General features: G+C 34.1%; 1 protein-coding gene across 1 annotated transcript; it reads right to left on the bottom strand.

Annotated features, from left to right (window-relative positions):
- Positions 1-9,194: 9,194 nt before the first annotated feature.
- LOC107491667 (subtilisin-like protease SBT1.2) lies at positions 9,195-11,732 on the bottom strand. Its single transcript, XM_016112549.3, has one exon. It carries the CDS (start codon positions 11,583-11,585, stop codon positions 9,291-9,293), a length of 2,295 nt encoding a protein of 764 aa, XP_015968035.1. The 5' UTR covers positions 11,586-11,732; the 3' UTR covers positions 9,195-9,290.
- Positions 11,733-14,609: the final 2,877 nt, after the last annotated feature.

Here is a 14,609-nt window from a genome sequence, read left to right as displayed (position 1 = left end):
ATATATATATATAACTTAAATCTCAATGAAGCACAGAAAATTAATTTATCCTTTTTTCTTTCTTCCCTTGTTGCATCTCATTATTGATTCTTTGATGAAAGAATGGAGCGAAGGTTGGAAAACTTTGGATACTTGCCTCCAAAAGACTTTGTGACAAGGAAAATCAGAACCAAGTTGTTAGCATTTAAATAATGTAAAGAAAAAGAAAAAATTAAACCCCATATTAGAGCCAGCAAAGAGATGCTAAAATGAGATCATGGTGCTCCTAATTGCACATGTGGCACGTGCATGTGATGTGGCTGGCTGGCTCTAATAGTATTCGTTTAGAAAAATGATTAGATTTATGTTTTGGTTCATCAAAACTTTGGTCTTGAGTTTCCTAGTTACTACATACTATATGTAAATCAAGAAGCCTGGATATATTTCAGACCATTGTGTCAGGTATCATATTCCATTAATTCTTTATCTTCTTTTCCATATGAACTTTTATATATACCATATTTTTGTTGCGAAATTTATATTTGATTGATCTGCTTTATTTGTGTATTTATTTATTAACATTATTATTATTTTGTTAATGATACGTTGTATATCGGTTTTTTATATTTTATAGCAGGTTAAAAATACAGATAAAGTATAAGTGTTTAAAAACTTTATCTGTTCAATTTTATTTGTAAGTAATAACGGGGAATTCATTTATTTATAATATATAATGTACTCTTAATTTTTAGACATACATTTGCATTGATAGTTCTCTAATTTGCTGTATAATATATATTTTTTTTGAGATGCTATAACCTTAGCTTACTTTCTTTTTTGAATTTTGTTTTGATATTTTTCTTTTTTTAATCCTTCTACCTCTTTTTAGGTTATACTACTTTTCTTTAGTTATATATTCTATATATCTTTAATATTAATTGTTCATACCTTAGTTCAGAGCCTAAAAGTCAGGCCCAATAAAGATAAAAGCTCAACTCAAAGGGATGGCTTCCATCATATACCCAATCTTTTTAAGGAGGTCGGACACTATGCAGGGAGTCCAGCTCTACTTGTCTAAAATAAGTAACTGTTTTCTCGAATCTCTCCAACTATCTTTCTTTCTTAAAAGATAAATTCTAACAAACTACCAAGATTAAGGGAACGGTTATTCATCAATAAAGATAGAACTATTTCAACAAAGGTAGTTATTAACTCTACTATAAATATACTGACACTTCTCAGGTATACACACATTCTATTCTACTAAAACATGCCTAAAACCTTTGTTAACTTAAGCATCAGAGTCTCTTACAGGTACCATCCCCACTTCCTTACAAGGAACTCGGACGGCAGAACCTCGACGCAAGAACAAGTCGGACATTGCCTCATAAAAAATCTGGCCTCACGCTTAGGCCCAAATCAACGTTTCAGGTAACCCTCGTAACATTGATGTCGTTGCCGAGGACCTGGAATTCAACCCTTGATAATGGCAGACGATCACTACGAAGACGGTCATACGACATCTGAATCAGAACCGGAGCCCCATCATGATGACCTCACACTTGCAATACCTCCTCCCCGGAAAGAATTTACATTCCCCACAGAGAAGGAGCTTCAGGAAACCCCAACCAAGGCGGATCGAGTTAGAGGTCTATCCGCCGGAAGATGAAGAATCTTCCCATCCAACGGAGATACCAGGTTTAATCCATGGCCATCATGGACAACTAGAGCAGCTCGAACAAGAAGCTGAAGGACAACGGGAAGTAGAACGAAAACTATGAAGGGAGGTGCGACGACAAAAGGAGCTGAAAGAAAAGCTCTTAAGATTGGAAGCTGATCTGAAGACAGAGCAATTGAATAGATTGGAAAAAGAGCCCCCTCAATCAGAGTTTAATTTTGGTTGTCACAAGTCCAACTCAATAAAAATAACCGAGAGTATTAGTCTCGGGACATTCTCCCTAGAAATTACAATCGAGTGCTCACTTATTGGTTATGAATTTCACGGGTTGGATTGATAAAAATGCAATAAATTAAATGACATGAAAGTAAAGAAAACAATTAAGGAAAATAAGTAATAAAGAGAGGCATTCATGGCAAGAATTGAGAATCTAGGCTTTTTATCATAGTCATTAATCATAATACAATAATTAATAAGAGCGAATCCTATTTCGTCATCACCAATATAGGAAGAGGGTATAATATTATCTTCATATTGAGAGAAAGTCAAATAGAAGTCCTAATCAACCTACTAATTGAATTAGCAAGAGATTAGAGTCATTGGAAATAATATTAACTAACAACTCTAGATCACCAATCTAAATTGCAAGGAATAATAAGATCTAAACTATCCAATGCTAGAAATCAACAATAACAACTAAAGAAAGCAACATTAACATGAAATACCTCAAATAAAATTAAATGAAATTAAAATTGACAAAAGTTCATAAACATAAAAATGACCAAAATGAGAAATTAACAAGATAAACTAAAGAAATTAAGGCACTAGAACAAAGAAAGGTAGAAGAAACTAGATGAAAATAAGAACTAAACCCTAAATCTAAGATGAAAATAAACTAAGAACCCTAATTTTTAGAGAGAAGAGGGAGATTCTCTCTCTAGAACTAACCTAAGGCATGCTTCCTACACTAACTAATTACTCCCCCTTTGTTCAATATTGAGTTTTACATCAAATAGCCTCAGCAATGAGTTGGATTTGGACCTAGAAAGCTCAGAAATCGACCCCAGCGCATTCACTTTAATGAGGTCACGTGATCAGCGTCACACATGCGCGTGGTCGACGTGTGCGCGTCGCTGGCAAATTCTATCCTCACGCGTACGCGTGGGTGATGCGTGCGCGTGGCCATGAATGTTCTTCTCACGCATACGCGTGGATGACGCGTGCGTGTGGGTTTGAATCCTCCAAATGCTCATTTCTCCATGAATTCTCCACTTTGCATGCTTTTCTCTTCACTTCTTCCATCCATTCCTTGCCTTATGAACCTGAAATCACTCAACAAACATATCAAGGCATCGAGTGGAATCAAAGTGAATCACTCAACAAACCTCTTCCTTGCCCTCAAATAGGTAACCATCGTATCCTTCTTCGTTCAGTCAAAAAACCCTCTGATCATTGACCCGTTTGCTTTCAAATCTCACTTTGCAAACTTATCTCATTTACATTTCAACCCTCTTCACTTTTCATTTGCAATGAACTTTGAGTTTTATAAAGCTGTAGTTGTCAAACGTCTTTTGTATTCTACATATCTTATTGATCTCTCTTCTTTAGCTGCAAAAGGATTTGATTTTGTGGAAAATATTAAATTTCTAGACTGAAACCACCTTTTCATTATTCAAAAACCAGTTTATCCTGACCTCGTTCATGATTTCTATGCTAACATGACCTACCATAATAAGAATATTCATTCTTATGTTAAAGGCTATAAAATAAATTTGTACCAAGAAATAATTAGTAAAGCCCTAGGTTACACTGATGTTAGTGTGAATGCTTATACATCTGAAAAATTGGAGGAAGACTTAGGTCTTTCGTACCAAGATGCCTTAGTCTTTGTATGTGTAAACATTTCTCTTATTGATGGTCTTACTCCTACCCACAAAGTTCTAAATCCTATCTGTGCTCAACTCCACAGAATTATAAACCACATAATCCTCCCTTAAAGTGATTCATATCAAATAGTTTCATTTTGTGATACATTAGCTTTGTATGCCATTTTAATAAAAATTGAAATTTTATTTGCATATTTGATGATGAGGCATATGTATGATTGCATTAAGAGTGATAAGAATCTGTCACTTCCATGTGGCATGTTCTTAACTTGCTTCTTTGAACATTTTGATGTTGACCTAACCCCACGAGTCCTATGAAAACAGAAATTCTTATCTAAAAAAGGGTGAAGCAGTTAAGCAACAAAAGAAAGTACCAATCTGTTCGAAAGGGATGGATCTTGATGATGATGAAAAGTTTGAAGATATTTTCCTAGATCTACAACTGGAACATCTGCCTCCTCAGGCCACAGGTATCTTCTAAACGGTGTTGTCAAGGATGCACTGCAGGAATTTTTAAATCTATCTAACTACCTCATCTCCTCGAGCCAACAAGGGAGAAAGTTTATTGTTCGCAATGAAAATGCATTGCGCAAGTCAAGGGATAGAGTGGTTGTACTTTTGAAGTACGTGGACAATTTGAATGACGACAAAACATCACAGTCGAATCATGAGGAGCCTTTAGACTCAGAGGATAAAGGCTTGGATGCCTAGGAATGTCTTCTACTATAGATTTTAATTTGTATTTTTGATATCTCTGAATTTATGATTTATGTTTTTGCTACTGCTTTTCATACTTTTGTGATGAATTAATTCTCTAACACTTTCTTGGAGATAAAATCATCTTTTGCTATTAACCTATCTCTTGCAAGACAATTTGATATCGTTGTTCCCTCCTTGATGACAAAAAGGAGAGTAGTACCATGATATTTTAATTTTTTAATGGTCTGATTTATGCTCTGACTTTTATGGGAGTAGTACCATAGTACTATGATATGTTAGATTGATTATGCTGATTCTAATAGAATAAATTGTCCAATGTGTTTGATTGCTGCTGACTTATGTGCTTATAATCTTAAGTGCCCATATTAGTGATACTGAAGATTGTGAAATATGTCTAGTAATCTGCAATATATGCTTGTATCATTTGTTTTATTTTGTACTGCACCAAAAATGTGAAGAGTTTACATTAAAGGGGAGTATCCTTTTAAAAGAAAGAGAAAGCATATTAACATTTGGAATGATATCATCAAAGAGAAATCTCTAATCCGTTTCTATTTCAAATTTTTTAATTAATTACTTTATATATATTATATTTGTTATTAAAGGGAGATTGTTGAGTTTAGTAAATAATAATCATATTTTTGGTGATGATAACTATATATTTGGTTGAGTTTAAAAGCCTAATGTTGTTTGATGCATATATTAGTCATGCATATCCAAATTTGATTGTACAATCCAAACAAGTAGAACCAACAACTCATTGTGTTGCTACTTGGGCAATAAACCAGCAAGTGGATTAACAATGCAAACATGCATCATCAAGCCAAGCTCAGTCCGTTGGAATTAAGAAAAGAAAATATTGCTATTGCCAATCTTTATAATTTTAGGTAAAGCAAATTGAAAAAAGTAGTTTCCTTTTTTATTAAGTACCAAAAGAGGAAGGAGAAAAAAAAACAAAAGATTGAAAGCTATGTCAAATTAATGGAGCTTTGAATCAAATCAAAGGACTGATCTATTTCAGAAAAAAAAGGTAGATTGTTTATACTCTTATGCAAGTCAAATGGCTTGACAAAGCTACATTTTTTCTGCATGCATCATTTGAGTAAGAAGAAAAAATAGAGGTTTCTTTCTTTTATTTACATCCAATGATTAGAAATGAAACTTGGAGCTAAAGCACAAGATTAAGGGTGTTGATTTGACAAATCCTTTAAAAAATTAAAGACCAAGTCACTGCTGCTGCCCATCTTGTCTCTGCGCCACATTACTCTGTTCTAAATCCTTGATTATTTGATCTGATTTCTTGAAAGAAGAGGAAGAATTTAACAGGTCCAATACTCAAGGCATTGACTCTTGTCAACAGTTTGTTCAAACTTTGGTAACATTACCCCATACAGGAGTAATCAGTCAAAGATTGAAACAAGGAGAGAGAACCCACAAATCTGAACCTATTCAGCACCCTCACCATTAAAGTCTGAAGTTTTGGAAATAATGCATTTACATTAAAGGGAGCATTCCACTAAGATAGAAGACAACATTAGAAAGTTCTAAAACAGGTTATTCTTATAACTTTCAAGCTATTTAATTATTCTTTTTCATAGTTTTTTATTGAATATTCTAATTCTTCAGTATATATTTCTTTGTTTTCATTCAATGGAAAAAAGGTAAAAATATGAGGTCATAGAAAAAGTCATTGAGAGAAAAGACAAAGAGACTTAGCTTGGAGAAAAGTAAAAAATTATGTCAATCTCGTTTGCAATCTGTTTCTGTTTTATTTTGTTGTACATGAGAGATATCCCTTGCTAAGTTAGGTGAGTTCTTAGTGTTGAGAGTCTTGAGAGTGAACCTAGCCAAATCAAACTTGGTTAGAATTTTGGTTTGTCCCCGATAGGATTAGAAAGAATCCTAAAAAATTGGTGAATGTAAATCTTTGAAATGATAGTAAAAATTCTACTATAATTGTAATGAAGATTGGATTTAGGTCATATTACATAAGGTGGCTGAATCAAGATATATATTGTGTACTTTATTCTTTTCTGTTCTATCTTTTTCTGTTTGTTATGAAACAAAAATATTTTGTCTCCTACATAATCACTTTCACAGACTCATCAAAATCAATTTTTAATGGCAAAGTTTAAAAGAAATTAAAAAGAGACCCTAAATTAAAACCTTTTTGTTTTAAGCCATTGAAAATCTTCACTGCTGACCTTTTTTATTTGGATACACAACAGGTCTATAGCCCTTAATTTGCAGGCTGTGGGTTACAACTTTTTTTCCTCCAATTAAGATACTTAATAGTAATTGAGGGATCCATTACAAACTTCAAACACAAGCCTGTGGTTAAGGATTATATAGCCTGGTTCTTTTTTGTCTGAACTCTTAGCCTTGAGGGCTAATAAAATCACACACATCATAATAGTAATTGAGACGAAAAATATTAAGATGGATCCCAATTCTTAAATTGAGATGGATCCCAAATAAATCCATTATCCCGCTTTGCGTATGCAGTAATTTATTGGCCAACGGCAGATCTTTAGGCGAAGCTCAAATTTGTGATAGATTAATCCTTGGCCTGTCGTGCTAGGGAATACTATGGATAACAAAAAAAAGCTCTTTTACTTGTTTTAATCTGTAACAAATTAGTCTTTGATATATTAGATTAAAGAATATCATGGGAAATGAAAAGCAAAAAACAAAAAAAAAGCTCCTCCACATGCATGTGGCAAATAATATAGAGGAGGTGCTTTATAACTGAGGTGGCTATGGAACCGGAACTAACAACAACAACAAGGGACTTTACGGAATTCTCTTCTTCTCGCATTAGGTCTGGAGGCTCTCTTCTAAACTTTCACAGTTCTGGGGTGGGTAACTGAGTTAAAATTTAAGTCTACTGGCAGGTCCAGTCAACTGTCTTTGAGGCCTTTGTGGACACTGACAAAAAAAAAGGAGTGCTAACGAACAAAAACTTTTTAAGAAGTGAAAAAAAAACTACAATCATTTTTTTTAAGCTCATAAGAGTATGTATATTGAATGACCTGATTGTTTTAAAAAAAAAATGGACATCTGAATTTTTTGACAAAATTTATTTATGACAATCATTGTAACTGATCTTGTTTACTAAAATTTTTTTTATGGTTTTTATTTTTTATTTTTTTGTATTTTTTAACCAATATTTTAGTGTTAGTCATCAAAGTGAATGGAATACAATAATACAATTAAAATTAAAGGATATAATTGAATGCTATAATTTTTTTTACAATAATAAAAATAATAGGACTAAGAGGAAAAACTACAAACACTAAAATACAAAAAAAACAAATTTTTATGTATGTGTAAAAACTATACAAAACCAAATTAGAAGAAATCTATTTTTTTGTCTCAACTGTTGGGTATCACAGTGAATAAAATAAAATAAGTAACTAAATTTTGAAGATGAAAAAGAATAAAATTGAACATTATTAATTTATCTTTGACAATGATGGAAAGAATTTAATTTAATAAATTATTAATTTAAAATAGTTTTATACGTATATTTAATTATGTAATATTACATTAATAAAAATAATTATTTTTATCTTGACGGTTCATATGGTCATACAAAATAATAAATATAATTATATAATTATATAAAATATTTTGTACTCTCAATGCATCAATATGACTAATACAAAAAAATTACAAGTATTTAAATACAACAAAAAATTACAACACACTTGTACATGTGTGTAAAAATTATATAAATCAAATTAGGAGTCTCTCTCTCCATATAATTTATAGTGGATTTTCTTTGCCAAAATCATTGCAGAGTCCGATCATGGCATATATAAGGTTTTTGCTACTAATCAAAACGATACTTGAAATACTTCTATCCTCTTTGTTTCATTACCAGGGTTCATATTCAAGGATAACTTAAAATTGATTGGAAGGGACTAACTCTCTTGCTTATATAAGCGCCACAAGAACTTCCTCAAATTATTCTTTTTAGATAGTCGAATCTACCTATCATTTTTTGTCTTGGTGAATTTATTTCTATGAAATCTTGTTTACAAATTTCAAGTCTTTTGTATCAAATTTTTTAGCCTAATATTGAGTCTTCAAATCTCGGATATATTTTTTGTTGGACCAATCATCATGTCATCTATCTACAACAATAGAATGATAAATTATCACTAACTCTTTTGTAATATGTACAATGAATCAATGATATAAGTAAAATCAGTTATATTCAAGACTAATAATGAAGAAATTTCAAAATTTTGACAGCTACTTTAACTCTTCCTAATTTTTCAAAGGCCTTAAGAAAAGTGAAAATAACAAACTCTTTACTGTTAAAATTATACTTTTTAATTTGAATATGAAAAGAAAAGAGGTGTTAGACTCGCATATAAGAAGGAGAGATGCTTCATTTTGTTGTGCGATCAGAAGAACCAGAACTCGGATCCTACGAGTTGTGTTCTTAAAAACGGACGGTCCGAATTGCGTTTTGTTCAACAAATTTAGCCAGAACAAGCAAAACGGAGGGTCCAGTTGCGTGTTTCAGATTTTAAATTTCATCAGCTGCAAATCGAACAATGCGATTTGTGAAGCAAAATTTCATTTTCAAAAAACTTGCATAGTCCAAGTTGTTCTACCTTTGGCTCAAAAAAATCTGTCTCACATTTTTGTCTTGTATACCATAACTCCACATCTGGAAATAGCACACTCAAACCTTTCATATCTATAAAATTGAGCCTTAAAATTAGATTCTTTTAATGAATCCAACCTTATACTTGAATAAGGAGAAGATAAATGAAAATTAGAGTCTTATATAAAGTATAAAGGAAGGAAAACAAATATTAGAGTTTTTAAATAGAAGTATAGAACTTGGCTTCACCAATTATTCATCATTTATAACTCATAACAGAGTTCAGTACAAACTCTTCAAGACATGAAGCTATTGAAGCAATAATGATAGTTTAAAAAATAAAAATAATAATAATAAAAAAAAGCTCAAAAACAAACAATGGCTAAGTTGTAGTCTACTACTACTACTAAGACTTCCAAGTCACTGCAATTGGGCTTCTAACCCTGTAAGAACCTTTCTGAGAGTGCAACCAAGTCAAATGCCCTTGTGCAAAATCCATCCCATTACCTTTCTTAACCCTTTTTCTTGACAAAAACCAAACCCTATAACTCAAGCTTTGATTTCTTCTCTTGAAGAAAAGCTTCTTTGGTTTCACTATCACTTTCACTCCTTCTGGTGCCATAACCTCCACCGAGTAAATGGAATTAGGACTCCCAACATTTGTAACTCTTCTGCTAAACATCTTCCTGCTCATCCCACCCTTAAAACTCACAGAGAAAGAAGGATAGTTAAGGCTGAACCCTCTATTCACCTTCAACATCTCATGGCAGCTCACATTCCTATGAGTTATGCTAAACACCTCTGACATTGTGTATCCAAGGCTGCAAAGGTGTGCCACGTAATCCTCCGGCCGAATATCATATACCAGCCCCGGATTCAAGGCTCTCTGAGGATTCACATGCCCGGAGCCGGTAGCGAAAACGCTAGCCTGCTTGTCCTCGTCCAGTATAGCTCTCCCTGCATGGTCTGTTATCTCTGCGGTCGTCATGATAGCTGACTTGACGGCCGCAGGAGACCATGCAGGGTGAGCCGAGCGGATTAACGCCGCTATTCCACTAACATGAGGACAAGACATTGAAGTACCAGACATAACAGAGAAGTTCACTCTCCTAGAATCTTCCGGGAGCCCGGTCGGACCGAGGTTCTGAGGCCAGGCCGCAATTATGTTAACTCCCGGAGCTATAACGTCCGGTTTAAGGATCGAAGGATTGGAATAACTCGGCCCACGGGCCGAGAACCTTGCCACCTGTGGAGCTCTAGTCCTTCCAATCACAGTTCCTCCGAATTCGATTCGAGCCAGAGGCCTTGCAGTGGAGTTTATATAATTCTTGAGGATAACTGATTCATCAAATCCTATCAGAGTTGCAGGCAGAACATGAACATCCACGGAATCTTCCTCCAAATTCAACTCTGTATTCGCAAGAATCATAGCAGCACCACCAGCTTCCTTCACAACCTGTCCCTTCTCTGATCTGCCATTAACACCTCTGTCACAAACCACCATTTTTCCTTTCACCTTCTCCCTTGGAAGAGAGCCTCTGAGGCAAAACTGAGACTCTGTGTCTTCATTAGACAAATAAACTACCTCGAGTTCTTCTCCGGTTCGCGTTCTCCTGTCGAACGGATACATTGATTCTCCATAGAGAATCTTTCCGTTCGCCAAGCGGACGATAGCCGGAAATTTTCTATCCACTGTACTTGCGCCGATCGTGGCAATCCATGGAGCTTCATTGGCAACAGACATTGCTGTAGGTCCATTATTCCCTGCTGCACAAATGACCGAAATTCCATGCTCCATTGCTCTGAAGCTTCCAATGGCGATGCTATCGTCGAAAAGAGGCACCGGAAAGCCGCCTATTGACAAAGAGAGGACGTCCACGCCGTCGCGAATCGCAACATCCATGGCCGCCATGATATCGGAATTGTAGCAGCCATTGAACCAGCAGACTTTGTAAACTGCAATGTGAGCACCCGGTGCCATTCCTCTGGCCACGCCGGCCGCATACCCGAACACGTTTGCCATGGTGACCGGAGCGCCACCCGCCGTGGACGAGGTATGCGTGCCGTGGCCAGAGGAATCCCTGGGAGAGAGATACTCCGGAATCCTCGAAGGCGAAACCGCAAGGTGACCTTTTGTGAAGTACCTCGCACCAATGAGTTTTCTGTTACAATTAGAAAAGTTAAAGGCTTGTCCTTGTTGGCATATACCTTTCCACTTCTTCGGAACCGGCGGCATCCCTTGATCGTTGAAACTAGGACTCTCCGGCCACACTCCGGTGTCTAGAACTCCGATTATGGTTCCGCGGCCAAATCCGGATTGATACCAACCGTTTTCTCTAGCAGGGTTGAGCCCCAAGAATTTGTAAGAGTAGGTGGTTTGAAGCTGAAGCAACCTGTCCGGTTTAATGGATAGAACATCAGGCAAGTTTTGCAAGTATTTGAACTCGGAGTGGGTTAGAGTAGCCGCAAAACCGTCCATGGCGGAGTGGTAGGAGTAGAGGAGGCGCGAGGAGGGGTCTTGGTTGGAAGAGATGGTTTGTTGAATGAAAGAGAGGTGCCAGTTTTGTTTGGAGGTGAAGAGGGTGCTGGTTTTGCCATGAGGGTGTAGTTGAACTATATAAGTTCCAAGAGTTTCTTCTGCATGGGTAAGAATGATGAATAGGAAAAAAGTGAGGAAAAATGGTTGAATTTTGGATTCCATTAGTACGAGAATGTTTTTGTTTTTGATTTTGATTGTGTTGTGGTGGGGTGCATGAAGGGGTATTTGAAGGAGGAGAATGAAGAAGCGTTGTTGTAAGTGAGGAATATGAAGCTCGTGAAATAAGAGAGCTCTTCATCACGAGGATCCTTGAGTGAGGGAGGGAGCTGATAATGGAGCTTGGTGTGTGTCACGAGATGTTATTGCTAAGCTTTAAATAGAACAAGAGACTTAGGTAAGTAAGCTAAGTAGCCGTTAGCTTCAAAATATTCTGTAGATATCTTTGTTCTTATCATTGCATGCATTTATTAATTATATCTAGGCTCTCTGGATTTGATTTTCGTATCTATGCCTCATGCTCCTTCTCCTTTGCGTCTCGTGCGGGATATGTAATGTACTTGATTTCTTTCATTTTCTTAGCACCCTTTAATTTTAGTAGCTCACAATTATACATTCAAATTTTTGTTTTCCAGTTAAATTTTGCAGATACTTTGTGAATATAGCCAAATAATTGAGAATTCGTTATATTATATCATAGTCTTTTATCAACAACACAATTATTTTTTTTGTTTGTGTTTTTCCAAAGAAAATGAATGTTTTTGTTCTGTATCATTTATTTTGCCTATTTAATGTTAGTTTCTATTTTATTAATATTTTTTAAATTTAAATTTTTAAAAAAATCTATAATACTAATGTGAAAAATAATTAATTCATCAGAGTAAGAATACTGACTTATTCTTGGAACATCAAAGAATTTCTCCATAATTAAATGTTGTAATAGTTTATACATTACTTTGGTGATTTTTATTTTATTTTTTTTAAAAAGTACATTTATTAGTTGTATAAGTTGGGGACATGCTGTTTTTGAGGTGTGCATGGCCCTCGATGATTCACTTTTCTGGTCCTATGAAACCGGAAATTAATACATACACTTAAAGATAATGATCTCTATGCACACATATATAAGTAAAAACATTAGTATTTAGCTGTAGTGCAGTACCATATTAATGAAAGGAGATAGAGACTAAGGTAGCATTTGAAATAGAGATAGACACTGAGAAGTAAAGATTAAAATAAATTTTAGTATTGTATTTAGTGTAAAATAGAAAATAGAGATTGAAATAAGAATGAAACTCTAATTTAATTTACATAAAGAATAAAATTAGAATTAATTAATTGAAATAGAGATATTTTAGGTATAAAATGTTATTAAAATTTTAATTTTCGTTTCCAAAAATTTTAGTTTTTTATCTCTATTTTTTTGAGATTCTAAAATTTTAAAAATAGAGATTAAAATTTTAGTAATAATATTTGAATCAACAAATATGATACTGAATCAGTTTCTCAATTTTTTAGTCTCTCAATTTTTATTCAAATACCTTACAACAAACGCTATCTAAAAAGAGATAGGTTATATCAATGGAGGAATTATTGTAATGAAGGGTCCCTGTCCCTCATGGATAACATGAGCACACTCACTAATCAGTAATCACAATGTACACTTGCCGAGGTACTGGTTCATATACAATGAGAGGTCCAAGTCCAAATTAGAAACAGCATAAAACAGAGCTGGTCCAAGTTTCACTCAATAGTTATATATCTCAGACCAATGTACACAGTTGGGCCTTGTAGAATCTAAACACCTTCAAATAGGAAAGTGGGTCCATGACCAAATAGTACTAACTAGCAAACCAACAAAAAAGAATCAATGTCCTTCCGGAAAACAAGGCCCTTAAATTCGCTGATAGTAAGACAGTGTTTCGTTGGAGTGATAAAACATAAAAAATAAAAAAAAGTTTTGCTATAGTAACTAAATGGTTGTGCTTAACTTGTCAAAAAAATTAAGAATTAATGTTCAGAGTCGGTCATAAAAAAGGTTCAATATAATAAATAGGAAAATTTTCAGATACTTAAAAAATATTAATATTCTAATAATTTTAGTTTCATAGAATTTGGAAGAGGGATGTGACATGCCAAAGGGTTAGAAGGCGTCATCGTCGAAAGAGGAGGGAATGGTGTTGTCGTCGCTGGAGGAGATAAGGGAAACGCCGTAGGTGTGGAAGGCGGCAGCATCAACGTCGGAAGGAATCGCGTCGGCGGAGGAAAGAAGGGAGATGCCATGGGTGAAAAATGAATTCTCACCATTTTTTTTTAACTATTTCTTTAAGTAGGATAAAAAAAATATATGTAAAAAAAGATATTGAATGGTAAAAAATTTTACTTTATTAAACAATAAAAAAAAATTGAGAAAATCTACTTTTCCGTAGTTGTCATCGAAGGTGAGAATGAAGTCGTTGTTGTTAGGAGAGATAATGGAGACATTGGAGGAGACAATGAAGGTCAATAGAAGAGTTTTGTGGTTTTTTGAATTTTAAAATCAGATTTTTACTGGTTGGCTAGAGTTAGTTGCACTCTACTTGGTTGTTTATACTTTCTTTTTTATTATTTTTGGTTGCCTATAGTTTTTTTTTATTATTTATGGTTCGCCTTTTAAAAGCAAACACTACCTAATATTTTATGAGCACAATTTTAACATTTTTTTTACTTTGCTAGCATTTGTTTTGAGGTATTGAGACAAAGATTGAGAGACTCAGACTTAATATTATGTACTAAAATTTCTATTTCTATTTTCAAAATTTCAGTATTTTAGTACCTCTAAAAAGTAGGAACACAGGGGACTAAAATTTTTAGAGATAAAGACTGAAACTTTAATAACATTTTATACCTAAAATACTCTTATTTCAATTAATTAATTCTAATTTTACCCTTTGTGCAAATTAAATTAGAGTTTCATTCTTATTTCAATTTCGGTCTCCTATTTTGCACCAAACAAAATACTGAGATTTATTTTTATCTCTATCTCTTAGTCTCTGTTTCTCAATTTCAGTATTTCTATCTCTGTCTCTCTATCAAACATTACCTTTATGACATGGTACTTTTAGTTCAAGCCACATCAATTCTTTATCAAGAGATAATCTTGTTACAAAATGGTTGCTAATTTTAATTATGAATTACCTTTAATAGTAG

Source organism: Arachis duranensis, chromosome 6 (assembly GCF_000817695.3).
Source record: "Arachis duranensis cultivar V14167 chromosome 6, aradu.V14167.gnm2.J7QH, whole genome shotgun sequence".
Taxonomy (NCBI): domain Eukaryota; kingdom Viridiplantae; phylum Streptophyta; class Magnoliopsida; order Fabales; family Fabaceae; genus Arachis; species Arachis duranensis.
Note: the sequence above shows the minus strand (reverse complement) of the source record. Positions and strands in the feature narration are given on the sequence as shown.